Source organism: Nansenia antarctica (genome assembly GCF_963989245.1).
Source record: "Nansenia antarctica genome assembly, chromosome: 10".
NCBI classification, from domain to species: domain Eukaryota; kingdom Metazoa; phylum Chordata; class Actinopteri; order Argentiniformes; family Microstomatidae; genus Nansenia; species Nansenia antarctica.
In genome coordinates this window covers 17,551,918-17,579,323 of record NC_137680.1, presented here as the reverse complement: position 1 = coordinate 17,579,323, position 27,406 = coordinate 17,551,918, and the positions used below count along the sequence as shown (strand labels likewise).

Genomic DNA, 27,406 nt, shown 5'->3' with positions numbered 1-27,406 from the left:
ATAATAATGAGAATATTGTCAAAGAATGAATCCACATACTAAAATGCAATGCTCTTTCTATTAGTTTCACTTAGCTCAATGCTATTATAGTGAGATAACACGATCAAAAAGCATGCAAACGGTTTTCAAATCACTTTGATAAAAGCATTTAGCCAAGACTCTGTGGACCTTATCAGTGGATATCATATGTCTCTGCCTGTTATTGACTCTTCATCTCCCTGCTGCTTGGCCTGACTGTGCTTTCTTCCCTCCACTGGTCTGCTACTGCAGTAAGAGCCAGTAAGCTCCAGCTCCAGCCCCAGCCCAGGTCTCCTCCAGGCTGGATTACCGTAGTGCTCTGCTCCCTGAAAGCCACCGTAGATAAGCTGCAGGTGGCCCTAGACCCACCGTGCCTCAGTACTTCTGCTCTCATCCCCGCCATGACTGTCCATCTCCACCGTGATAACCCCCCAGAGCAGCACAGCTGAACATACCTTTAATCTTCATGTGTGTGTAGGCACACTGCTGTAACCTCTCTCTCTCTCTCTCCCTCCCTTTCATGTCCTACAGCGCATCATGTCTGCAAGGTCATAGAAGGAGGAAAGTTCAGGGCATTACAGGAAGAACCGCAATTCGTAACACGAGCTGAACTGTTTATTAATTCCCATTTTCATAATATCCTCAAAATCATTCTGTTTTTGTTTTTTTATAGAGATGATTTGAAACAGTTCGGTTAGCACTGTTTACAGTACACCTATGAGGAATCTGTGAAGAAACTAGTTTCACATTGAGCTACGTCAAGGGCAATTCATTCTCTCCCCTTATGCCACTCAGTTATGAAACAGTGCTGTCTACGCGTCCTATATAATCCCCTTTAACGTCGACTAATCACCTAGTAATCAATATGCTTAAGCCTTTTATTAAGAGGACGGTTGAAAGTCAACTGTCGCCCTTTGAAGCAATTAACAGGCACCTGCTCCCTCCCTGCCTGCCTGCCTTCCCTCAGGACCGACCTGTGTGTTAGTGCCGTCTGTCCCACTCACGACAGAGGGGAGTTCAGCTCCTAAGATACAGACGAATGTTGAAACTCTGCAGTGGTTTGGAAATAATTTCATCATTGTCTTGTGTAAATGAAAGCAGATGCCGGGTGGAGAAGGTTAATTTGGACCAAACATGAAGCCAGGAGGAGTTTGCCCTGGATCAACTCCAACCGAACGGAAGGTCTGCCTAAATCAATACAAGACGCCTGAGAGGGGGCCGCGAAACAAACCATGATCATATAACGGAGGACTGCGTGGTTTTGTGCAAGAAAGCAGCCTAAGGATGCAATATACACATAGAGTAGCATCATAAATCAGGGTCAACTTCCAACCGCTTCCGAACCTAATTGATTTCCGTGTGCCTTTGGGATCAAAAACCCATGCACTGTGTCCACTATGGACGTAATTGTCCCGTTTTAAGCCCTTTTCTCACTCTGATGTATGCCCTATAGACCTCATAAGGCCTCTTATAGATAGCCGACAGGAGGTATTTGCCATTGCTGTGAACGAATGGTGGAGCATCAGGGTTATCAGTGGGTGTGAAGGCTTTAGCATGGAGGCCTTAGGAGTGGGCTGAGGGGTGGATAATGTCTGGCCGTAATATGTGCTCTGATCCTACAGCCTAGAGACTGCCTCCCTCAGTGGATTATAGTCAGTGTTCAATCCCTTTTAATAACCCGTTGGAGCTGCTCTGACCGAAAGCAAGGCAGACTAGAAACCAAGGCAGGGAACATGGGAACGTGTTATCTCTGCAGCACTGGAACAGCGAGAGAACCAGCTGGAGCAGAACGGAGCCGATACTGCACTCAGAGTGTCGACCGACTGTCCAAACACCTGAGGAAAAACACCCATTAGCGTCTGCCTGGATATGACTAACACCATGGCGATAGACAGTGGAACACTGTTTAAGGAGCTATTTACGGCCCGCTTTCCCATACGCTTGGCAGTTCCACCGTTCGAGGGGTTCACTCACAGTATTGTGTTAGACCCACCACACAACACCCCCTTCCTGCGATCTGCGACGCCCCCCCTTCCTGCAATTAGCCCAATGCGATGATAGGGGGAGATGCGAGGGTGTTGGCTATATCGGGGTGTAAAGGAGGACATGTTTTGACTACCACTGTTTATTTCCAACCAGGCTACGTGTTTCTCAGTTACGGGCTGAGCGCTGACAGCAGAACTGGGTTTTCCTTAGAGGCTATGTGAGAACACCTCTTGTTATTTAGCTGTAAAATGACTGCAGCAGAAAGGACTGAAGCATGAGTCATTTCGAGCCACTCTCTCTGGCCAATGAAGGGAGGATTGTTGGGGCTTAGGCGGTAGATACTGAACTGGAGTGGATGACTATGACCATGAAAGCCGCACTGAACGGCTCTCATTTCTAACATGAATAGTTTGCTTTGTGGACGTTAAAAGGGAGTGCAGCATTACTGTTATCACACTCACACACTAATACGTTTGCCTTCAATCCCAGCCGTCTACATAGCACGACTACTGTTACAGTAGCCTACATTTCAGTCTCCCTTTTCAGAGAGGTTTGGTTTCCTTAATATATTGTGCTGCTACCCCCTCAGCTACACTCGTTGCCTGTCTCTGGGCTGGTAGCTGGTAGCTGGTTGTGTTTGTGTGTGTGTGAGTGTGGGGTCAATAGCTGTGGGCTGTCGGTGCAGCTCTCAGGGAGACAGAGACACGGGAGGTGTGGGAGTGCGGGTCAGGAGGTCAGCAGACAGCTGTGGGCTCAGCGTCTCACGCCCCGCGGGCCCCGGGCGCCCACTCTCTCCTGTCTCAGTCTGCGCCCTTCTCCTTCTTCTTCTTCCCGTTCCTGTTCTCACACCTACCCGAAAAACACTCCGTCTGGAGCAACAGTCCCACAGCACCACCACACAACACCACCACAGCACCAGGGCCACCTGTACAACACAGGCCCACCACTCCACCACAGCACCAGGGCCACCTGTACAACACAGGCCCCACCACTCCACCACAGCACAAGGGCCACCTGTACAACACAGGCCCACCACTCCACCACAGCACCAGGGCCACCTGTACAACACAGGCCCACCACTCCACCACAGCACCAGGGCCACCTGTACAACACAGGCCCCACCACAGCACCAGGGCCACCTGTACAACCCAGGTCCCACCACAGCACCACAGCACCAGGGCCACCTGTACAACACAGGTGCCACCACACCACCACAGCACCAGGGCCACCTGTAAAACACAGGCCCACCACACATGATGCTTACAGGTAGCAGACACACCATCTGTGGAGGATTGAAGATCAAGTGTTTAAAGAGAAACTGACACAACAACACTGCTTCAAATCTCTGCTTGTCATAAGTACAGTAATACTGTGTTTCTGTTGAGTAAACAGACTCTTTGTTGTCGTGGCCCATCTGCTAAGCTGCGTTGAGTCCGCGACAAAAAAGAGGTCATATCATCCACGTATGATCCACAACACAGACTGTCACATTCGTATTTGTGTGCATTATACTGTAACTCTCAGGTCCCACGTTTCTGTCTCTGTGAGCTCTCAGTTTACATTCCAGTACAGTAAGGATTATCAGTCAGTCCACACACACAGGCATGAACCCAATCTGATGGAGTGTATGTAATGTGATCTACAAAGGAATAAGGGTTTGTCTGTAAGCCTGTTCATGTGCATTTATTGTACGTCGGACTCTGTTTAAATCACGCCGATCAAGCGTTGAGTTGTGAAGTAGCGCAGTTATTAATGCTTCAGTTTTATATAGATAGGTTGCACCTAATTACCATTATGAATCTCAGACATAGAATGTGCATTGATTTAGTGTACTGATTAGGCAGGCTTTTTCCCTTCCCAATGCTGCTTACGCTCTGATTGGGTGGCGGTGCAGAAGATATTTGTCCACTGTCGGCTTTATATTTAGAGACTCAGGCAAATTGGGTTGATAGTGAGAGACATAAACTTGTTCCAGCTGATTTTGCCAACTTAACCGAGCTTCGCCTCTCCATTCATCATCGCTTATTATCTAACCCAGTCAAACGCAATGCAACATGCTGCTCAAGCATGTGATGTTGATGAGAAACAATCTTGCATGATTACTGATCCTTTTTCATTCTTTGTTGTTTGAGAACTAGAACTTGAAAGGGATAAAGCTGCTGTGGATCTACTCTTTATCACACGACGTATCCCATGTCCTCTTTGTATCACAACGTTAGATGATAAACCTTTTAGCTAAGTGCAAGGATCTGTTGTGTTCCTAATATCACTGCACTGTCACTGTTAACTAAGCGACCCCTCCTATCCCTTCTCTGTTCTCTCCTGGGATTACAAATGGCGCCCGGACTAGGATTCCGATGGCCCTCCCAGACCGGAGGCTCACGCCGCAGTGTTCTCGGCGCTCCGCCACCACTCCCGGGTGGTGTCATCCACCTCCGAGGAGGAAGAGGCCCTCACCGAGAAGTTCCTCAAAATCAACTGCAAGTACATCACAGACGGCAAGGTGAGCAGAGCAGAGTCAGGAGAGCAGTCGCCTCCTACCCCCCCCCCCTCGGTGTCTGGCTAGACAGTCAGGCTACAGCATCCGCCCCCTCTAAACGCCTCAGAGCAGTGCTGTTGAACAAGATGAAACTGACATCGATTCGTTTTTTTTTCTCTCTCTCTTAAATCTTAAAGCTTTGAAGTGTCTTTTTTAACCTCTGAGGTCTGTTGAGTCAGGAGCGCGTAGTCGATATCGTTCGCTTCGCCTTTGGATGTTTGTGGTTTCTTGTTTATGCTTTTCAAGCTCGCTCCCTCTTTTTAAATGTCTTCCTCATAAATGCCGGTTCTTTCATTGGTCTCTGCAGAAATAATTAGCTCATTAACAACTGATGTAATATGAAGTGTTCTAGTTAGGTTATTGTTACATTTAGAAAAACCCATACTACAATATGATTGCTAAATACCGTGTCTGCTATATGTCTCGCTATATGTCTCTCTATCTGCCTCTCTCTCTCTCTCTGTGTCTCAGGGTGCTGTCAGCGGCGTGTTGCTGGTGACGCCCAACAACATCATGTTCGACCCACACAGGATGGACCCGCTGGTCCAGGAGCACGGCTGTGAGGAGTACGGCATCATGTGTCCCCTGGAGGAGGTCATGTCTGCAGCCATTTACAAGGAGATCACAGACCCCAAGATCAGAGAGGCCGTGCCCCCGTAAGAGCCCTGCCAGTGTCACACATACACACACACACACACACACACACACACACACAGACAGACACATGCATGTGCACTCACACACACACACACACACACACACACACACACACACACTTACACACTCACACACACAGACACACACAGACATACACATGCATGTGCACTCACACACACACTCACACACTCACACTCACACACACACACACACACACACACACACACACACACCAGAACCACTATAATCACTGTATATATCGCCCCAGCACAGCTCAGTGAGATTTCATCAGCAGCCATTCAACAGTTTAATTATTTTTGCAATGCCTGCCAAACAATGAAAATTACAATTATACCAAGGTTAATGAAGTATGCATTCACCCACCTACGTTTGGATTGCTCAACCATTTGTTTTATGTAATAAGGAAATAGCCCATCCAGATCCCTTTATGCCACCCACAGATGTCTGTCTGTGTGTATTTATTTGCAACACATTAACTGTTTTCCCATATTAAGATAATCGTGTTACATTGATAGTATAATTACATCTACCAGAGTTTTATTGATCTTTGCAGACCCTTTCCACCAGTGCCCTTGTAAATGGCCCTTATGTGCGCTGTACAGTGTGTGTGAGTGCGCAGAAGGATTTGGGCTGTGGTGTGTTCAGTGCTCTTTGTGTTGCCTATGGAGCATCTATTGTGATGGCTAATCGTTATTGTGTGTGTGTGTGTGTGTGTGTGTGTGTGTGTGTGTGTGTGTGTGTGTGTGTGTGTGTGTGTGTGTGTACGGCCAGCTGTTTCCTCAGCTGTGGTCTGGGCTCTGTCTGAAAGAGCGAGCACACAGCTGAACACAACAAGTGTCAGTGGGCCAACCAGTGTGTGTCATACACACAGCTGGGAATCCCGATTTATTTCAAATCCCACAACAGGTTTTTCTGCCGAGTGTGACGTGTGTACGCAGTACAGGAAATTGTTTTGGTTGCACGCCGTCTTTTTCTTATTTTTCTTTCTCATTGTGTCCCTTGTTCGTTCACAAAAACCAATCTGAATTCTGGACACTGTCGTTAATGTGGTTTCACATCCCAGTTGTAAAGTGAACCCAGCTCTTGTTACACAGCAGAGGTCACTTGCGAGTGTCCTCTCTTGCCTGAAACACCAAACGTCTTGTTATTGACTTCCTTCTTTTCTCTGCAGAGACCTGGAGCCTCTGACGTCGGTGCGTGAGCCGTCCCAGCAGAAGGAGGCGGAGCAGCGCCTGCGAGACCCAGGAAACGACGGTGGCGCCGGCGGCGCGGCCCCCCGCGGCACGCTGGGAGAGGGCTCCCTGTCCGAGGACGTCTTCACCGAGTCCGAGCTGTCCCCCATCAGAGAGGAGCAGGCGTCCTCCGAGGACCTGCGACTGGACAAGTCTTCGGGTGCCTCCACCGAGTCGGTCAAGACCGTCACCCGGTCGGAGGCTGCTACTCCGACCCCCGAGGCCCCCGGCAGCGCCCGCGGCTCCGTCAGCCAGCCAGAGGAGGACCAGGAGAAGCCCGCCGCAGCGGAGGACAATCCAGAGAGCCAAACTGCCCGGAGCCAGAGCCAGTCCCATTCCCAGTCCCCCATGGGGTCCAAGCAGCACAGTGTAGAGAAGGCACCAACCACACCCACCAGCAAGGGCCCGGGCTCACGCCCTGCCTCCCAGAGCTCAGCTGCCGGGGGCCCAGAGCCCTCCAGCCAGGAGGGAGGGGACAGGCCCAGGCTGGACAGAGAGAGGACCCGGGACTCAGAGTCCGACGTGGAGGAGCTGAGGAAGATGTGGAAGAGTCACACTATGCAACAAGCCAAGGAGCAACGGGAGAATGTCACGCAGAAGGATGAAGAGGGCTCAGCAGAAGGTAAACTGTCGTCCCATCTAGGGTCTCATTACCTTCCGCGTTCATAAACCGTACGTAGACTCCCATTTTCGACCTGACTCGAGCACTCAACATGAAGACCTGCAGATGGTTTTTGAAGGGATGTATAGTCCCTATGAAGTATGACATTTCCGCATCTCTGTGATACACTATCACAGTGTATCCCCCAGTCTTATGAAGTTCCCAGGATCACAGTGAAGTTTGTTCTGGTTGCTCCCCGAACATTCTGTCTGCTGTGTGCTCCTGATAACCCCTGTGTTGCAGCTCCGTGCCTCGGGAAGAGGAAAGGGAAATGGAAAAATGTGAAAAATCTGCGTCGACTGTTATCACCTGCAGCAATGAGCTGGCTTTATGGGGCTTTAAATAGAGCTTTGATCTAGCACTGATCTGCCGGTCTGTGCCACATGCGCTCCACGCCGCGATAAGCTAAAACCCTAATCAAACACCTGAACGCTACAACCACATACTGACACCACTAACGCCTGAGGGGGAACAAAACAGTGATTAGAACGGCGGTAAAACCCCTCCAAGACAGCAGTCAAAGACCCGTTTTACTATTTACATTTTTACAACCTTCTCTCTTTTGCCGTAATGGCTTTTTCTGTCAACATTGAATACCCGCCTGTACTTAATATACAGCAGTATATAACACATTGACTCGGTGGTCCGACTGTATTTAAGATACTACAATATCTCTCATGCTGGTGCGAGTCTGTCTCAGTCATTTGCCGCCACACGAGGGCTTTCATTCCACACACAGTGCGTGTTCACATCATCTATCACTCCCTACAATTGAGAGAGGTTTGTCTTCTTCTGGCAATTATTATCCCACAGAGAGCTTCCAGAACGGCCGCGGTTATTCATGGGTATCTCAGCAGGGTTCGTCTTTATTCCTCACATTACTGTACCACGGCTGACGCCAGCGAGAGCCCACTTCAAAAACAAACCGAATTACACACCTAATTAATGCATTCTGCAATTGAATTTCGACCTACTGAGTTGTGTTGCCCAAGTGGATTAACCATTTCTTTGCTCCTGTTCGTGGCAATGAAAGGGTACCAGTGTTATGTCACAAAGTATCACTTTCGAAAGCCTCCAGCAGAGATAACCTTTTAATGTGCCATTCATGAAGCAGGCGTAAATCTTGTGGTGTCATTATCAATTATGTTGTGCTCAGTTTAATTGTGTCATCTGCTCTGTTTCCCTGAACATCAGAATATCAGTTCAGTTGTAATGGCTGGTAAACAGTAGAAAAGATCTAGGTCACAAAGCACTACTGTGTCAAATGAAAAATATATACAGTATAAAGATGGTGGATTTTTTGCTAAAATTAAATACTGTACTTGTGGGTAAATATTTGAAAATATATTTTGGCTCGAAAGTAATCACTTATTCAGTAAGATTTATATTCTTAGATACGCTTTAAGATTAATTATTTATTTCCTGTTTGACGTCCAACCCGCAGTGTCCGTGGAGAGGCGGAGGCACCTGTCTCACAAGTTCCTGTGTCTGCGGGTGGGAAAGCCCATGAAGAAGACGTTTGTGTCCAACGCCAGCGCGTCCATGCAGCAGTACGCCCAGCGGCAGCGGGACAAGAAGCATGAGTACTGGTTCTCTGTGCCGCAGGAGAGGTGAGCCCCCCACTGCAGTGTCCAGGTCTGCCTATCTGAGGTCTGCTGCCTGCTACTGTACCTGACAGCTGTATAATTTATTCATTCATTCTGCAGAGCAGACATACACTCACCCTGGCTGGGCAAAACACAGTGTTTGCTTCACTGATCCACCCCTCTACCTGTGTGGATCAGGTCACGGAAAGAGATATTGTTCAAGAGATGTTGTGCAGTATTTCAATGTATTTTGCCCATATTTTTGCCCACGCAAGCAGTTTCAGTGAGAGAGTCCTTAGAGTGTTTGCCCTTTTAGTGAAATGTACAGTATATCATATATAAATCATAATGAAATCTGCCAAAAAGCCTCGCTGGTCTGTGCCACTTCCACTGAGATTTCTAGTCCGCCGGGACGTAGTTCTGCAACGTCAGCCGTATTCATAATTACATTATCATTCTGTCCTTTCAAGGAACAGCTAACACAAGGGAACATTATTTCCAACAAGTCTGCCATCAAAAATTACTACAAAAGCCGTGAAATTTGTTTTTAAAGGGAGTTAATCTAAATTGTGCCAACAGCCTTAATCTAATAAATTAATTCTGAAAAGTCTCTTTGTTTTAAACAGAATTTTAACGATTTAACAAGGCCCTCGTCATCAGTTCTGGTGCCAAGCACAGTTGTGTCTTTGTCTGGGGTTTGGAGAGGGGGAAACAACTGTGAATCTGATCAGCTCTCTGACCAATTCTCAGTATTTTAAACGTTGTTTAAAACGACAGAAAGCCCCTCAGTGTTTTCAGCGTCAGTAGCCAGTAGACTTGTTTATGTGCTTATCATCTGTTCAAGAGAAAATGCTTCATATCACACACAACACACTCCTCTTACGTGTTAATCTAATTTGAAGCAGACAGGCAGGGCGTGTGTCTAGTCCATGGTCACAACACCACCATCCCTTATAAGGCTGGAATGTGTTTATCACACAGCGGTCCCCGTAGAGCTGGCACACTGCAGGCTCATAGCCTGTGTCTGTGTCATGGTGCATTTCTCTACTGACACTGGCAGTCTGTCACTGCTGCTTGACCTAGATGAGAGGCGGCACGGAAGACGTCTGTGAAGAGTCTTTACAATAGTGGGAGTGCAGGGAGGGACAAGACCATATAAGGGCATGTAGACTGAACAGCCACAACAGACTGTGTGGCATAACACCTCCCTGCCTTTTTGAGATGACAGTTTCAGAAATGGTTCCTTTTTAAGAAAATCTGTGTTGTGTGAATTAGGTTGTAGGCTAGTAGAATTAAGTGATCTGAAATGCTAGCAAATCATACTGTACTGTATGTACAATGTCCATAGTTGCCATACATGACTGGGTGTGTTTTCAAGGACAATTTTAGACATGTGTTTACATTTGAAAGCAAGTAAAAATGCTTGTACCAGTTCACCTGACAAATTATATCATTTAAATTAATTCAAGATTGTGTGTGTGTGTGCGTGTGTGTGTGTGTGTGTGTGTGTGTGTGTGTGTGTGTGTGTGTGTGTGTGTGTGTGTGTGTGTGTGTGTGCATGCGTGATTATTTACGGAATCATTCAGAATAACATGTTTTATATTGGTATGATTGTTGGGCATAATACTGCTTGGCATATCATTCCTTTACATGCAAGAGATGGTGTTGTCTTATCACATCTTATCCCTCTGTTACATACACCTTCCTGTGCATGATGTTGCTCTCTCAAAATCCAGCCAATAGGCCCAGTAAGGCTGAGTCTGCCTCTGTCCCCCCCAGGTCAGACCACCTGTATGTGTTCTTCATCCAGTGGAGTCCGGACATGTATGGGGAGGGGATGGGGGGGGTGGGCCGAGAGCCAGGCTTCATGGTAGTGAAGAAGAACGAGGAGACAGAGAGCGGGGAAGATGAACTAATTACGGAACTTAATGTCAAGGAGTGGGAGGTAAGGACTATTTAACTGAGATGCTCTACATCCTTTCTACTGTATGTCTTTTTGTTTCTGACCTGGCTGGATGCAGTTGATGTAGTCTTACATGATTTACTTGTCCAGCATTATATTGTTGTTATATTGTCATTTCATTTTCGGGAAAAATGACTCTATGTAGTGTTAAGTGTAATCATTTTGTGTTTCTCTCATCGTTAATGTCTAGGAATCTTCATTTTTATGTGTTTTCAGTATTCCACTGTCATTTATGATCACAATGCTTTGAACCTGGCCAGGTTGTGTGTGATGTGTTACAGTTATGGTTATTGTGTAATTTGTGTGAATATTTCCTTGGTTTGGAAATGCGCTATTTTCACTCAAGTTACAACCACAGTGTTTTGCATGATTGTGTAATTGTTTTTTCGAAGTCAGACGTAGTGTACTGTAGTGTGTTGCATGCATACATATCTCCGTTGTTGGTCATCACAAACAGTAATTTGGCTTTGCTGGATGGCTGTTTTGTGGCTATAAGATTACTGTTTTCTGTGGTGCTCCAACAGTTGTAGACACAGGTGGAATGGGTTCATAAATGGAAACTGGTTTGTCAAAGGCTGCCTGGATAGGCATAGTGAGTTCTCCAAAACATGTGAAACTAATGTGGCCGTTCTTTGCTACTCCTCCCTGTCCTTCATAGAGACACATAGATTGCCAACGAATAAACTGCGGACTTGTACATTAATCTGTGAATGTGGAAGGTCACTATATAACTCTACTGTAGGAACAATGCTGCCGTGTGAGTCCATTGAGAAGGGTTTGTTGTGGGCACCAGTAACCATGCTGGAGCTAGAGTGAAGAGGATACATTGCATGAAGAAATTGATACGCAAGCTTGGAAGCTTGGATTTAAATTTTAATGTAAATGAATGATGTAGGAAACAAAGTGGTCTGATTTGTTTGGCCAGGACACGTGGTCCTGAAGAGGTTATATGATCCTGTTATTTTAATAAGTAAATAGTCACCTGCTTTACTTTGACCCTGGAGGCAACATGATTTTTTAAACCAACACTTCGGGGGTTTGCACTGTAATGCAGGCAACCTAGTGTAGCCTAATCCATCTGCATTGTGCTGTGTCATGATGAGATAATTAAGCCAATATAAAATATTTGGCTTTTTTGTAAGTAGCTTAAGTTTGACAAACTATATTTCCTTCAAGGCTAGCTTTTGTGTAGTTCAACTTCTTCGCTTGTAAAGTAATTGGACATTTAAATACAATTTTAGAGTAGTTTCCCCGACACTGGATAAACGAATTAGAAAACTTTCTCCAATGTAGTAAAGTTATCTATACTGTAGGATGGTAAAGGATAAAAGTTATGGCGGAATGCGACTGTATCTTTAAATCCCTCTCATGAAGGGAGGGTCCTCTGTCTCTGGACCAATGAGGAGCTGGCTCTGCTCCTGTCCTGCCGTCTCATTGGATTTCGGCTCGGTCAATCAAATCATCCCAAGACCCTGGCTAAAAATGTTTCTATGCCAACCCGTCCACTTGGTTCAACGTCGAGGCTATCGGAACTACCCCAAGAACCCGGAATGTGACTTCAATGCTTTTCCCTGAAAGAAAGACATGTTCTCTAGAAGGGTGAAGGAAGCAAAGCAGCTGACCCCCAAGTACACCTATGTACGTATCTGAACGGTGACCAGTGTTGTTTATACGCGTTGTGTGTTGTTGATGTGTCGCTAGCCCGAGCTAGCTCAGTTAGCCGGCGGGGCCAGGCGGTGGGTCGTGGTCGTGGCTAGCAGAGCAGCCGGCTAGGCGGCTAGCAGGAGGAGAGCTTCGCTCAGCTCAGTTGCTGAAACAAACAAAGTCGCCAGTGTTTTGTTGTCGTCGTCCTGTCATTGCATCATGCTCTCGGTTCTCTGTGTGTTTTTTTGTAGGCGTTTTTTTAGAAAGTTTGGAGGTGACACTGCTTGTCTCTTCGACCCTCTATTGTGGCCAGAAAGATGATGGCTTTATGCAGCCTGGCCATTCAAGGGCAAGGGGCAGAGCATTTCCCTTCTCAATTCTCTGGGACTGGAGTAGACTCGCTGTTCTACAGACAGAGAGAGAGGGGGAGAGAGAGAGAGGGGGAGAGAGAGAGACAGAGAGAGACAGAGACACATGGCTATCTAGATTAGTAACTAGTTATGTTAAACATGCATGTGTGTGCGCCAAAAATAGAGTCAGCCGCCTGCCTGGTCACACACACACACCCAGTCCCCACCCTGTGATTACATGGCTCTCTCTTGGTACGTCCAGGTCTGATTGTTTATAATGTGGCTAACCTAATAAGCTGCTGTTGGAAGAGTGACCTCATGCATGACATTGTTCTAATCTGTTGTTCCCTCTTTTATCATTCTGGAGGACAACATCAATCCATGTTTGTTGGACAAGCCTCCCTTCTCCAACGAATAGCATAGGATTAGGACATCAAGCTTAGCCCTGCCTTTTAACAATAGACTGCACTTTACTGCTTAAGCCACAGTGCTAAAGTAAGACGTCCAGATTCATTTTTTATGAGGACGACTGTAGTTTACCCTTTCCTTTGCATTATTGAGAGCTGTAAAGTGGCAAGTTGCTTGCAAAGTTATTTACACCGTCAGGGTGACGGATGGTATGCTGTTTACACCTGATGTGATGCGTCAGGCTGAGCTTTTCCTACTTTTTTCTATGAAATGTAGGCTAATCAAGTTTAGGTGTGCTGTATTAGCCTATAAGAGCATTGTACCGTATGGACAGTAACAATACGTTTGTTTACCTGTGATGCTATTGCTTTCTTTTCTCTCCCTGATAATGATTTGTGAGGATATTCACACCCCTTGCAGAAGCTAGTGGCTAAGTGGTTGCATGGGACAAGAGAAGTTGTTATGGAGGTAAAAGTAGGCTAGAACTAGCCTATTAATAGATCTAGTGTGAATAGCAGATGAAATTGGAAGGGACGTCCTGATCATGTGTGCTTGCTTCAAGCTTAAACTAAGCCCTGGCATATTTTAGGAATCATCATTATGATGATCAAAAGCAGCCCTTCATTAGTCGAGTGCATGTGGGGGCGCCAGGTTTAGAGTGTGGCATGTGGCTGAGTGCCCCAGGTCAAGGGAGGCCTTCTGACTGGGTTGTAGGCCCAGGGTGTGTGTACACTCACTCACCGTGAGTGTTTTGATATGCTCTCTGTCTGGACTTGGCAAACGAAGTCAGTGTTTTAGTGTTTCTTTTTTGCTTCTGTGCCTAAAGAGTGAGTCATAATAACCCAGCTCCTGATCCAACGCGTCTATAAATTAAAGGTGGACTTGGTCTTTGCAGAACTGCCTGCGGTTTCGAGGATCCTCAAGTTTCTCTTGGAATTAGATTAGTCTGTAAGCACTTAGAGTGTCTTTGTAAGGTGGGTGGGGATTCTTTTGGTTTTTGAAGTCTTGTGTTAGGCCTAACATCTGGCTTGTTACATCTTTCAGCCTCTTATTACATCAAGCAGAGATGTTAAACAGATTACACAAACATGCAAAACACTTCGCTACTGGTGTCTCTTCTCTCTATTGGTTCATAGTCGATAATTTCTTGTTCAAATATTAAACATACCCCTCTGTTGGCTAACAGGAAGATTGCCTGGGTGCACACTGACTAGGGGTATTTGCTGGAGAGACCTGCCACTTAGAGTGTCTATAATTTAGATGACTTATAGGCCTAGACATTGTGTGAAATTTGATATCAGTTCTCTCCACCCTCAAGTGTCTTGTATTCCCCCCCTCTGCTGTGCTCATCCTCTCTCCTCCATCGCCAGCAGCATAGTTACACATCATGTTCCTGTCTCCGTACCAGGTAGTGTCTCTGACTGAGTACCACCGCCGGATCGATGCGCTAAACAGCGAAGATCTGCGCTCTCTCTGCAAACGGCTCCAGGTGCCACAGCCCCGCACAGCGCCTCCGCCCCGCGCCTCCGCCCCCCATCCCATAGGCTCTGTTAAACCTCCTTCTGAGTGTGTGAATGGTTCTCTATCTGACCCGCTGGGCCAACATGGGCCCTGGGAACGGCCCGCCCTGCCCACTGAATGCTGCTGCCTCACGTAGCAGCAAGTTGTAACCATGTCCAATGACACAATCAGACGGAAAAATGTTTCTGCAGGAAATGTCATCATCTTCCCCCCCTGAGGATCATTTGAACGTTAGTTCAGACCTGTACACCAGTACAACCAGTAGGCCTAATGCCCAGTATAATGAAATGGAAACAGGTGGCCGAATGAAGGTCCCTTACTCCTCTCCCCTCTATCTCTCTGCCTTGCTCCTTATTGACCACTGCTGTGCTTTCAATTTGCTACTTTTAATTTCAACCATTGCTAATTAGGCCTGAGGCTATCTTACCCATGCAACAACAACAAAAAAGAGAGAATCTTATACTGAATATCCACCTAAATGTGATTTTTCTGGGATGTCTCAACTCCGTCAGTGTGTGCTCATCCAACCACATCTGGGTGGCGATGAGATGAGCTGCACCTTTCCCGTTGCGCCTGCTTCAATGTAGGGACTGGGAGGGAGGGAGGGAGGGGGGGAGGGAGGGGGGGGACAGAAGTGCGATGCCATTGATTGACTACGTGCAGGATTGTTTGCTGAGGACAATGCAGGTAATTCAACGAGCACGGTAACATGAGCACATTCAGGCCCCACGTGGCAAAGCGCTCTACAATTGGCCCTGATATGGAGAAAGATAAACAACCGGGCAATCCGTTGGCCAGCTAAATCTCAAACACTGGACTGCAAATTATTTATTGGATTTTCCCATGATTTATTCACTCTGCTTTTTCCTCAGCCAGCGCTCCTAGTCTCCTTACCATAGACATACACTAGTGTCGAATGATAAGCCACCCAGTAGGAATTAATATGATGCAACTGCCAATAGCCAACGTGTTACAACATGTTCTTGTTAGTGTAGTGTTCCCTTAAAACCCCTTGCTCCAGCATTGATTTTTTATAGCTGACTTTATTAGAATGTTAAGTAGCTTGTATATTTGCATTAGTTTAGGACCTCTGGCCCAGAAGTCACCCTGTTTGCAAATATTCCTGCTTCTGTTTATGTGACACTGAGACTGTTCTTCCCTTTAAAACCCCCTGCTTACACATGATACAATACCCACTCCCTGCAATATCACAGCATATCCAGAAAACATCTTTAGTATCAGTAGATATAGATAGATAGATAGATAGATCTAGAGAAAACAGTGCTACCCTTCCTGAGCACTGTGCTAATGGCTACTTGTGTCTTTAGATCACCACCAAGGAGGAAGTCAACTCCAAGCATGGGACCTCCATCAAGACGGAGCTGGAGCCGGAGACGTTCAGACCCATCCTCAGCGACCCCAGTGAACTCCTGGAGGCGGACCAGATAGAGAAGGTACCGCAGGCCTCCCACTGCTCAGTCAGCACAACACGTCAGCCCTCTCTCTCTTTCACACAGAAACACACGCACCCACGTACACGCACACGCACAGTCAAACGCTGTCAGGCCCATTGGCTTCCCATTGGCATATTGATCCACGCGTTGCCAATAGGCTGCTTCCTTAAACGTCCACGGTGATTGATCTAGGTATTTATCTAGTCAGTAGTGCAACGGTGCACTCTGGGTATTTATCTAGTCAGTAGTGCAACGGTGCACTCTGGGTATTTATCTAGTCAGTAGTGCAGCGGTGCACTCTGGGTATTTATCTAGTCAGTAGTGCAGCGGTGCACTCTGGGTGTTTATCTAGTCAGGCACGCTCCTTCACCTTCTAACATCTGAGTGTTTAGCTCTGCCCTAGGAACACTGCCGTCTAGCCTCGTTCTGTTCAGCACTCCTTCTCCTGAGAGGTGCTATGCAATTGGTGTTTGGAGCCCAGTTACTCTCTTAAAGCCAGCCGTGTGAAAAGGTCATCGAGGCTGTAATTGAGCGTTGATGGCTGTGGCCTTTCTGTATTTCATTTTCCATTTATCCCCCCCCCCCCCCAACCGTGTCTGACTTTTTTATTACAGCTCGCCAAGAACCTCCCTCCACGCACCATTGGGTACCCTTGGACCCTTGCCTTTGGCACAGCGAAGCATGGCATGAGCATTAAGTCCCTCTATAGGGCCATGCAGGGCCAGGACACCCCGGTGCTCATGGTCATCAAGGACAGTGACGGGCAGGTGAGCGAGAGCACAGCACTTCCTCCACTAAGGCTCTCTTGTTTGTTTCTCTTATCAAACCTATATTTATCCGGGTTAGTCTCATTAGTCTCCCATTTTAAAAAGGGAAACCTATTCCAGTCTATTCCGGTCTTTGTGCTTTCCCCCGCTTTCCTTAATGATGTTTGGCTGGTTGTGTTGAAACAGGTGTTTGGTGCGTTGGCGTCTGAGCCCTTCAAAGTCAGTGAAGGCTTCTACGGGACAGGAGAGACCTTTCTGTTCTGCTTCAATCCAGAGTTTGAGGTATGCTGACCTCTGTCCACCTGGTGGGTGTTCTGATCTAGATGAGGAGTTGTGTGGGGTTGCCTCAGGTTTGCTAGGTCCATCCGTTTCTTACTCCACCCCTAGACTGGCCATGGTAATATGGACAAATGCAATTAACTAGTAGTGCATAAGTACTGTCCTTTGGGAAACACTAGTCAGCTGTCTGCCTATTAACCTTGCTTAATTGTCTCAAATTCCCTTGACAATGAGTGTGTTATGTAAGAGGGCTCATCTTATATTTATACAAATGACAGGTGTGGTTACCTGCTCTGTTCTGTCTCAACAGGTGTACAAATGGACAGGTGACAACATGTTCTTCATGAAAGGAGATATGGACTCCTTGGCTTTTGGAGGGGGAAGGCACGTACCAGATTCTTTTTTGGTTGTTAGTTGATTTTCCAGCACTAAATGATAAGACCTATGGTCAGACCAACACTGTTTGTGTCACTCTCTATACTCTCTGTATGAGTAACAGACTTTCTTTCTGTCTGGATTTGGTCTAATATTATGTTTTTTTTCCTCTTCAGTGGTGAGTTTGGTTTGTGGCTGGACGGGGATCTTTACCACGGGAGGAGTCACTCGTGTAAAACCTTTGGGAACCCCATGCTCTCCAAGAAAGAGGATTTCTATGTGCAGGACATAGAAATCTGGGCTTTTGAGTAACAAACCACAGGGAAGAAGAAGAAAGAAGAAGAGTCGTCGTCGTCATCCCTGCAATGGCAATGTCCCGAACCTAACTGCAATGTCCCGAACCTAACTTCCCCAACCAGGAAGCCAGTTCCGGATGCTTGTTGTGCATTACTACTGCAGTTATTACAGAGCTTACTCTTTGTGAAATTACCATGTGTGTATCTTATTAAAAAGCTGTGTGTGTACGCAGCGTCTTTGAAGAGTAGGGGGGTGTAAAAGCGGTCAGGGTAAATAGCTGGATGAGAAAGGAGTTGGTGTATTTAGAGAGGAGACCTTAGGCCTGGCAGAGCAGAGTAGAACACTGAAGGACCTTGGGGGTGAACTCTCACCCCAGACGGGGATGATGGCCGGTCAGGTTTGGGACATCCACCAGAGAACTGCCGTAGTCCAGATTATCTGAACTTTTGAGACACTCAAGGATCCCCTCCTCCCCCCCACCCCATGCAGACAATTTGTTCAGTCAGTAGCATATTACTTATGTGGTGTTGGCCTTCATGGAGATCCAGTAAAAAAAAAATATTAAAAAAAAAAAAACGTAAACAACAGCAAACACATTCCTTTACTCTGAGTGGAGGATTGTGAGCCATGTTTCTGGTCTGAGTAATGCAGAAAGGCATCAGCAGGATACGGTAATGACACGGCACTGAGGAGAAAAGTATTTTACATCTTGGGTTTCTTCTGAGGCAAAAATATAGAGTATTGTGTATTGTAGTCCTCCTGTTGTTCACCATCATAGCACACCATCTCGAAGCACATAGCTATAATCAGAATACCCATTGTCGTAATGTTCCGTTAAGTGGGTGTATGTGTGAGTTCAGCTGACGCCAGCTCCCTGCAGGAGTTGTGTGTACTGTTGGTAGACAGTAATGTGTTGCAATAGATTTGTGGAATATGCAAATTACTGTCATGTGACCTCAAATAATCCAGGTTGGCACTTTGCCTACCTGACACTCTTTCAGAGAGTACTTGTAAAGCTTTTACGTCTTGATACACAATTGCTTTTCTGGGTATAATTTGAAAAGCCTGAGACGTGGTTAACTGTTTTACATGCATATATGACAATTGTATATTTATATATATATGATTATATATGAATATATATATAATATATTTATATATATAATATATATATATTGATATATATATATATTGCTGTTAAGTGTGACAGTGATCTTTTTGTGCTGATATTTCAGCTGTTACAAATATAATGTATATTACCCTGTAAATTAATGTTAAAATAGTAGATTTGTTCCTATATATAAATATATATACATATATATAAAGTGTGGATTGGTGGGTTGCTTCTAGCACTTTAATCTGGTGTAAAAGTAAGGCCAGGTTCATAAGATTCAATTAGCAGTAGCTGTACAGTACTTTATGTTTAGATCATAGAGATGTTAACTGTTAGTAGAAAGCTTGCTGCTACAATATTAATAAGGGTCAACCTACTGCTCTGTGTAACTAAAGGAGAGGCGTCGAGGCTGAATGTTGAGGAGTCGAACAGGGCGTCAATTCTCTCCTCATGTGTCTCTGTTTGGTGGTGAGTCTCTGTTAGTAGATAGACTGACTGTTAACAGACGGACAGAGGTTGAAGACGAGTATGTACATAGTCACTTCTCAGCAGCTTTCTTGCCCTTTCTGGTCTTCCACACCAGTATTTGTGTCCTTGTGGAATCACAAAGAATAACATGGATAAATCCTCCAATTATTTCACCAGAATACAATGTATCAGTGATGTATAAATAACAATAAAACTGAATAAATTGTTCTAACCTTGGATTTGTCGTGCTTCTCCTGTCTTTGAAAGGTACCGTATGTTACTGGCTGTTACAGTATAATATTGATACCATACAATATGTTAGTATAGTATAAATTATACTATTAATATTTCTGGAATTAAGATATTTATTGCAATGAACATTTTAGTTTTGATTTTTTTTTTTTACGTGTTTGATGAGAGTATCAAATTCAGCCCCCTTCACCCCCAGACCAGCACAGAGCCTCCAGCATGTGGAGCGACATGGAGAAGGCCTGTTCATCCTGCCCTGTGTTCACCCCAGAGGAGATGAGCTTCCTCCATGAACCTGACCACACCCTCCTTGTGTGGGACTCTGCAGTGTGGGAGAGGGAGGAGAGCCAATCAGAGCCCAGATGAGTTGAGGTCCAGAATGTGGCAGTGTGCCTGTTACTATCAATACACTGCTGATGTTGATGCCTCCAGGAATTCAGAAATGAACTGTACCTCTTTTGGTGGTCCAAGTCTTATTTCTAAATCAAGCGCCACTATGAAGTATAATTAGTTGCTTAGATTATTTAAATAGCTATTTAGTCACGTAATTATAGTCAGATGATCCACTGACTAGGAGCAATCTTGTCAACTTGTTTTAAAGGTCAATGATAAAGGTTGATCTATGATGAGTCTATAGATGCACGGTACATTGTGAACCATGATTATAGTCAAATAAACCTACCGGTAAATCTAAAGAATATTGTCGGAAACAAATTTAAATGAACAGAGAATGCATCTCACATGTTCAGTCTTATGATGACTCCTGCATTATTCCTCAACAAGGAACTACTTGCGTTTGTAAGGAGCGCCATCTTGTGGACAATTCTATTTATGTTTTTGAGGACCACATTCCATCACCTCAATCGCAGTAATCTACATTCAATTTAATGTGTTGTCTAAATTAGTATTTAGTTTAGGATTTCATCATTTACCAAAATAGGATACATCACAAGTTCATAGCAGTGGCTAAAATTAAGGAATAAATAAAAACATTAGTCTCGGATGGGAGGGTAATCATCCACATAATTTATCATTTATTAAACAAGTAATTAAACAAAATACAATTACAAGTAAATAGTCACAACAACACAGTGCAAAAGCCTGTAATGAACTCTTGCCCTCGAGGGCCTTCTCTACGTAAGCTCTGATGAGATGGACCAGTTCACCAGCATCAGTCATGGACTTGTTTTAGTCTGGGCTCCATTCACCTCTCAGGTCATGGATCTCCCATTTAATTGTGCTATTTGTTTCTACTGCAATAATCCCTCTATTCCCCCAGGCACACAAGGGTGGGGGCAGGGGGGGTCACGTCATTACTGAGGTCCCAGAGCTTTGCAGTCTTCAGACTAGTGCCTTGTCACATACATACTTTACAGCACTTCCAACAGGTTTCACAGGTTTAAACATCACATTTAAAGACGTGTAGGAACAAGATGATGTCACACAACAAAATTCCCTTGTCACAATGTGTGAAGTAGCAAAACATTCTAAGGCAGGAGGAAAAACAGAACCTTGTTTTTGCCAAATCTGATTGATCCGTTCAATACAATATCATTTGTTTGTAAGTGTACAGGTGAAAAGATTGAGTAAGCACAGCGAACATATTTGGAGCACAATATACATAGTAAGGACACAATATTGTACAACCGTTATTCACCCTGTAACCTCAATTTCAAGAGGTGGGAACCAATTCATACGCTTAAGTAAATGCGTTAGCTTCAAATAAGTCATCATTGGCATTAATAAACATGTTATCCCATCACTGGATGAATATCATTTTGTCCTCATGTTCAATATAGAATTAGTCCTACTTATTAGTAGAATTCTACAAAATCAGCAGCAAAGAGGTTTGATAGACAGATAGACAAACAGACAGACAGACAGACAGACAGACAGACATACAGACAGACACCCTACTGTATATTCATCTTGTTAATTTGGTCAAACTCCAAATTAAGTATTACTATACGGTAACTATGAATTACATTGGCAGGTTTGGTATAACAACAGCATGAGCAGACATTGTATACTGTAGTATTTACTACTTGTTAACAGTTATACTGTGTTGCTATTTCCTTGTAGTTACTTGACTGTAACATTAATTTCAAATGGTGTAAACAAACATGCAAGGCATTATCGAAAATGTATATGTCAATTTAGTCCTCATTCTGAGAGGAAGTCTAATCAAGTGAAAAGACCCTAAGGCAGGGAAAAAGGCATATTATGATAATGTCAAAGGCTTCAGCATGAAATCATTGTCACTTTAGAGGCATAGCTTGTAGTGTGCTGAGAGGATGGTCATCACTGATGTGTTTGAAGTCATTGTTCTGTTCTGACGTCTGTTGACCTTAAGGCTGGTGTTCAGAGATGTCCACCGGGGTCAAAGGGCAAGGGCACGCCTCAGTACACCAGGTACTTGAACTCTGAGTAGATGAGAGGGAACATGACCATGCATGCACGGTAAAGGATGGCTCCACTCTTGTAGAAGGCTCTGGGTTTGGTGAGCCAGGACTCTGACTTGAAGTTGAAGTAGATTGCATACAAGGCCACTGCGAAGAAGTGCCCGATCAAGGTCATGGGTTTGGGGTTCAACCTGTGAATGAAATGGATTAGTCTTAATTGTATGTCCTTGTAAGTACTTTTCCCAATATGTTTAACACAGTTTGCTTTCAAATGGTGAACATTATAATAGCACTGTAAAAAAAAAAAAAAGCTAATTTGGCTTATTGAATCCATTAGTGAGACTCACACTGACAGAAGCCCGATTGGCCCATTGATACACTCCCCACCAAGCTTGAAGTAAAGGAAACAGGCTTTTCTTAGCTCCGTAAGAGAATCTGAAAAACACACAACAGCTCTTATGAATATGCATGTCAGGACGTTATGTAAAATGGTACAGTATATACTACTGTATACCTCCGTGTAGTACCATGCCAGACAGTCTGGCTGTCAAATTCCATACCATAGTGCTACATTTTCATAGCGAAAGTGTCCTAAACTGACCTCTCTTCAACATAGGTCTCATTATGTGTCTAGTACCAGTAATTAGTTATTCAGGACCACTACTGTGTAAAAGCACTGGACTAGTAGCAAACAAAATAGATATACTGTATCTCTATTCCATTCCACTTATCAAGCATTGGCAGAGGCCAGGAAAGGAAACTCACTGTCAGTGGCAGCAAACAGCTCATACAGGGCTTGAGCCAACACATTCACAACAAAGGAATGTGATGACTTGCGCTCCCAGTGGAATTTTTTCTTTGCCTATGGAGAAAAAAAAAAAGTTACATGTAATATCCCACATTGCTCTGTCTGTAGTCCCCTTGACTACAACACTGTGGACAGAATAGAAACCAGAGGCAGTATTGTAATGCCCATAATACAATTTTACCTTCTGTAATATACAGCACACCAGCAAGTGTGCAATATGGCGCCACATTCCACACCTAGGCACATTCCACAAATCGATGCTCATTCATTCAAGCTAAGGTCATCATTCAGTGAGGGATATAGACACGTCAGAAAGTGCTGTAGGCGGTGGAATGATGGGGGGTGCAGCAACAAGGAAGGTGACACCAAGAGGCTGAACAAGCTTAATAGGAAAGCTGGTTCTGTCCCCGGTGTCACCCTGGATACTATGGAGGAGGTGGACAAACATGGACAATAGCTCCCATCCCTTACATGACACAGTGGCAGAGCAGAAAAGCTCCTTTAGCAACAGACTACTACAACCACGTTGCACTAAGGAGCGCTATAAGAGGAGGTCTTTTCTGCCGGCCGCAAAAAGACTGTAAACTCGTCCTCAGGCTGGCTCGATCGAGTTGATCAGAGTCAGGCTGGGGGATGTTAAATCATACTGCATACTATATATACTGTATATACACTATATGGACAAAAGTATGTGGACACAATTATCGTCTGGGGCTGTTTTCATGGTTTGGGCTAGGCCCCTTAACTCCAGTGAAGGGAAATCTTAATGCTACAGCATACAATGCGATTCTAGATAATTATATGCTTCCAACTTTGTGGCAACAGTTTGGGGAAGGCCCTTTCCAGTTTCAGCATGACAATGCCCCCATACACAAAGTGAGGTCCATAATGACATGGTTTGCTGAATTTGGTCTGGGAGAACTGGCCTGCACAGAGGGCTCTGACCTCAACCCCATCGAACACCTTTGGGATGAATTGGAACGCAGACTGCGAGCCAGTCCTTCTTGCCCAACATCAGTGCCCGACCTCATTAATGCTCTTGTGGCTGAATGGGAGCAAATCCCTGCAACCATATTCTAAAATCTAGTAGATCTATCTATCTATCTATCTATCTATATCTGTCTGTCTGTCTGTCTATCTGTCTGTCTGTCTGTCTGTCTGTCTATCTATCTATCTAAACCAAGGTGTTTATTTACCTGAAGCATGGTCTGGTTGTCATAGAGATCAGGCATGGTCTTCAGCAGGCTTCTCCAGATCCTGACGTCATTGAGGGCCACACTCATCCCTCCTCCAGTCAGAGGGTGTCTCATGTTGTAGGCATCTCCCAGCAGTAGGACACCTGCGCACGACAATGTCTCATATTACCTACCCAACTCACATGAACCATTCAGACTGTAATTTATATCTGAGGACAATACGCGAAACTGGTTTGATCATGACAACGAAAGAACTGGACTAGTTGGTCTAGTGATGGACTGCACTTATATAGCTCCTTATTCCAAAGCGCTTTACAATGGCCTCTCATTCCCCTGTTTACACACACATTCACACACCAATGGCGGTAAGCTACCACGGAAGGCGCCGCCCCCCGCTCACTGGGAGCAATTTGGGGGTTCTAGTGTCTTCAGTGTCTAGTAGTCAGTGTATTCATTTTGGAGCTTGTATGTTTGCATAGAGGACTGCTGTCAACTGTAAACTCTCCAACCCTGCAGTGCAGTCAGTCATGCTCTACCTGGTTTGTTCACTGGAGAAGGTGGGAGGAAGCTGGCTGGCATGGACCTCAGGCGATCATTCTGCAGCGCCTCCATAAAAGGCTCCCTTATGTGCTCTGAAACACAAAACAGGAGTCAGGTCAACCATTCAACAAGCTATCCAGCTAGGAAGATACACATTTAAACCACAGTGGGAATATCAACCTGTCAAGAAATAGTGTGGCATTTCACTCCACTCCACGTTGGAGCTATCATAGACATACAATGGCTCAATGTTTTTTTTTATTGATTTTGGTGTGTTTTGAAAGTAGAGTACTTTGCATAGTTTAGTAGGGAAAGTTGTTGTTCAGACCGCAAAGCAGAACCATGTGAAAACTGTGCGAGAAGGTGAATGCCAGGCACTGTGTCTTCATGCGTGTACCTATATCTTACCTGGCAGTTGTGGGTATATGTTTTCAGCCATGTACTCTGTGAGGTTTCGAGGCATCTCCCCCCTGATGTCCACCAGCACCCTGGTGTCTGTGGAGGAGATCTGGTAGATCAGGACAGGACTGGGGTTGGCCAACACAAGCTCAGCATGGTGTGGCTTAAACTGAGGAGAGTTCTGGGGACAGGAGAGAGAAGGTCAGTCAACTAATTACATTGCACAAAAGCAGAACGACATGATAATTTTCAGTTCAAGTACAGCGATGCCGTTTTAGTATTATTATAAACGTATCAATTAGGTACTAAAATGTACCTATTGGGCTATTGATAAAGAGAGTAGCACTTAATTCACCATGTAATTTGATCAAATAAAACGTTTGACTATACCTTCATAATGCATCCAACAAAGTGAGAGGAGACATGGGCCTTCCCAGGAACCAGGGTCTTTCTGAACTTGGAGAAACAGCCATCGGCCACGACAGTGAGTCCTGCATTGATTTCCTAAGGGAGATATAAAACAATTAGATCAAACTGTGTTCGTGAGCTCGTGTGGTTCATTGGATCCTGTGAAAATCAACAGTGAGCTTCATGAGAATTTGTTTTTACACAGGTGAAATTGTTATCAGCAAGGGACTATCTGCCACACCAATGGCAGTAAATCTTAGTAATGGCAGTAGATCTTTGTGTAAATCTTTGTGCCGAAGTACAGTACACGCTGGACGATCTTTACCTTGGTGTCTCCTGTTTCCTTGTCCCTGTACTGAACGCCTGTGACACACCCGTCCTCCTCCTGCAGGTTGGTCACTGTACCTTCCAAGAACGAGACACTAGGGGAGCAAAGTTTCAGTTAGACTAATCACGTCTCAGATGACTAACAATCACCTCTCAGATGACTAACAATCACCTCTCAGGTGACTAACAATCACCTCTCAGGTGACTAACAAACACCTCTCAGGTGACTAACAATCACTCCATAAATAGAGCGCTTGTAAAACACGTTGGGTTGATTGACAATACTTTTTGGAATGTTGGACTACCATCTATGAAGCCCATAGTGGACTGTGCCGTAAAGTGCATCTGTAACAATGTGTCATAGTAAGATGATTAACTGACAAGTGTGGTTAATAATATTACAAAAATGTTTGACAAGCTTACTTTGGTTCAGCGAGAGCAGCTCTGCGTAGGCCCATGATGAAGCGTCCGTGGTGGAAGGCTCTCCCACACTGGATACTGCTCTCTTCCTGAGGGTAGGGGATCTCCACCTCCGTGCTGCTCTCGATGTCATGGATCACATAGCCCTTCACCACGTGAGCGTCCAACCCCTCCACTGAACCTGGTTACACAAGGTTGTTTCATTATTGATTCAAGTGTTTCTGTCTGTGGCTGGCACAAAGACAGTGGTTTATACTGGGTCAATTAAGTTAACTGCATTTTGAACATTGAAACACTGAACTGCCGTCAAGCAAGCTTTGTCATTGATCTGGCACAACAAAATGATGGAGAGTTATATGAGAGCATGTTTTTCATTAGAGGTCAGAGGAAACTTTGCACTGCTATGTAGATTGTTGGCGCTTACCTTCGAGGCCCAGCTCTTTCAGGGCCCTGTAGCCTCCGGGCTGCAGCAGCTCTCCCACTATCCTGTCTGGCTCCCGCAAGTCCCTCTCAATCACTGTGACCCTCCGGCCATCACGGGCCAGCACGGCAGCCATGGCTGAACCAAGGACCCCAGCTCCAACTATGATGACGTCAGGATCAGGGGCCACAGAGGAGAACCCTGCTGGGGTGTTCTCCATGCATGGTGACTCCTTCACACACACTCTTTTTCTCTTGCCACTTCCCTGGTTAGAGAGATTTTTAAAAATAGAGGAAATAAATTGATTAGATTATGGTCTCTAGGTGAAGTATAATATTTCAAAGGTACTTTGACTGGAATTAGTTTTTAATTTTCTAAATGTACTCACTAGAGATTTATTGAATTCATTATTTATGTTTCAATAAAGAAATCTAACAACAAATATTGTGGGATAATTTGTCACTGTGAGAAAAAATGAGAAAATTAAAAAAGTGTTTATGCTTATCTAGAGTAGGCCTATTTTAGTCTTAGTTTGGTCTATATTTGTCGTCTTTACAGTTACCGGTAGTTGATTGTAGGCTAAGCCTATATGACTCACTATGGACTCACCTTCTTAGACGCGCTCTCTCCACTTCTGTGGCTGATTCCTGTAATCTTCGGAATAACTTTATTAATAAGGGGTAGGGATGATAGGAGTTCCAGAGGTAAATGTAGCACTTGGGGTAACTTGAGCGTCTGTCCTTGGAAATACCTGATATATGATAGCACCATGCCGACTGCCAAAAACACCATAGCCGCCACTATAATCTCTTTGTGTGCGTATGTTAAAACAGCGTCGCATTTTTTGTAAATGTATGTGAAACTTGCAATCCCAAGAAAAGTCCACATGATTTCTT

General features: G+C 45.0%; 2 protein-coding genes across 6 annotated transcripts in view; one reads left to right on the top strand and one right to left on the bottom strand.

The window, feature by feature from the left end:
- oxr1a (oxidation resistance 1a) overlaps positions 1 to 19,576 on the top strand; it is a 60,706-nt gene extending 41,130 nt beyond the window's left edge. For 2 of the 5 annotated variants that reach the window (XM_080540254.1, XM_080540252.1), the window contains exons 5-15: positions 4,355 to 4,507; positions 5,015 to 5,199; positions 6,393 to 7,075; positions 8,559 to 8,724; positions 10,480 to 10,645; positions 14,474 to 14,554; positions 15,915 to 16,040; positions 16,655 to 16,807; positions 16,994 to 17,089; positions 17,397 to 17,470; positions 17,638 to 19,576. In XM_080540254.1, the coding sequence (XP_080396380.1) occupies positions 4,355 to 4,507; positions 5,015 to 5,199; positions 6,393 to 7,075; positions 8,559 to 8,724; positions 10,480 to 10,645; positions 14,474 to 14,554; positions 15,915 to 16,040; positions 16,655 to 16,807; positions 16,994 to 17,089; positions 17,397 to 17,470; positions 17,638 to 17,773 (2,019 nt within the window). In that variant the 3' untranslated portion in view covers positions 17,774 to 19,576. Of the gene's footprint in view, positions 1 to 4,354; positions 4,508 to 5,014; positions 5,200 to 6,392; positions 7,076 to 8,558; positions 8,725 to 10,479; positions 10,646 to 12,205; positions 12,302 to 14,473; positions 14,555 to 15,914; positions 16,041 to 16,654; positions 16,808 to 16,993; positions 17,090 to 17,396; positions 17,471 to 17,637 lie in introns of those variants that run through there. The other 3 variants (XM_080540256.1, XM_080540253.1, XM_080540255.1) reach the window with 2 other exon arrangements.
- Positions 19,577 to 20,592: 1,016 nt separating this feature from the next.
- Positions 20,593 to 27,398, bottom strand: sqlea (squalene epoxidase a; the record flags this gene model as incomplete). Its single annotated transcript, XM_080540259.1, has 11 exons — positions 20,593 to 22,182; positions 22,339 to 22,426; positions 22,757 to 22,853; positions 23,996 to 24,138; positions 24,532 to 24,627; positions 24,944 to 25,115; positions 25,325 to 25,438; positions 25,668 to 25,764; positions 26,093 to 26,270; positions 26,514 to 26,775; positions 27,120 to 27,398. The coding sequence occupies 11 exons, from the start codon at positions 27,396 to 27,398 to the stop codon at positions 21,990 to 21,992; spliced, it is 1,719 nt and encodes a 572-aa protein (XP_080396385.1). The 3' UTR covers positions 20,593 to 21,989.
- Between the last annotated feature and the right edge of the window lie 8 nt (positions 27,399 to 27,406).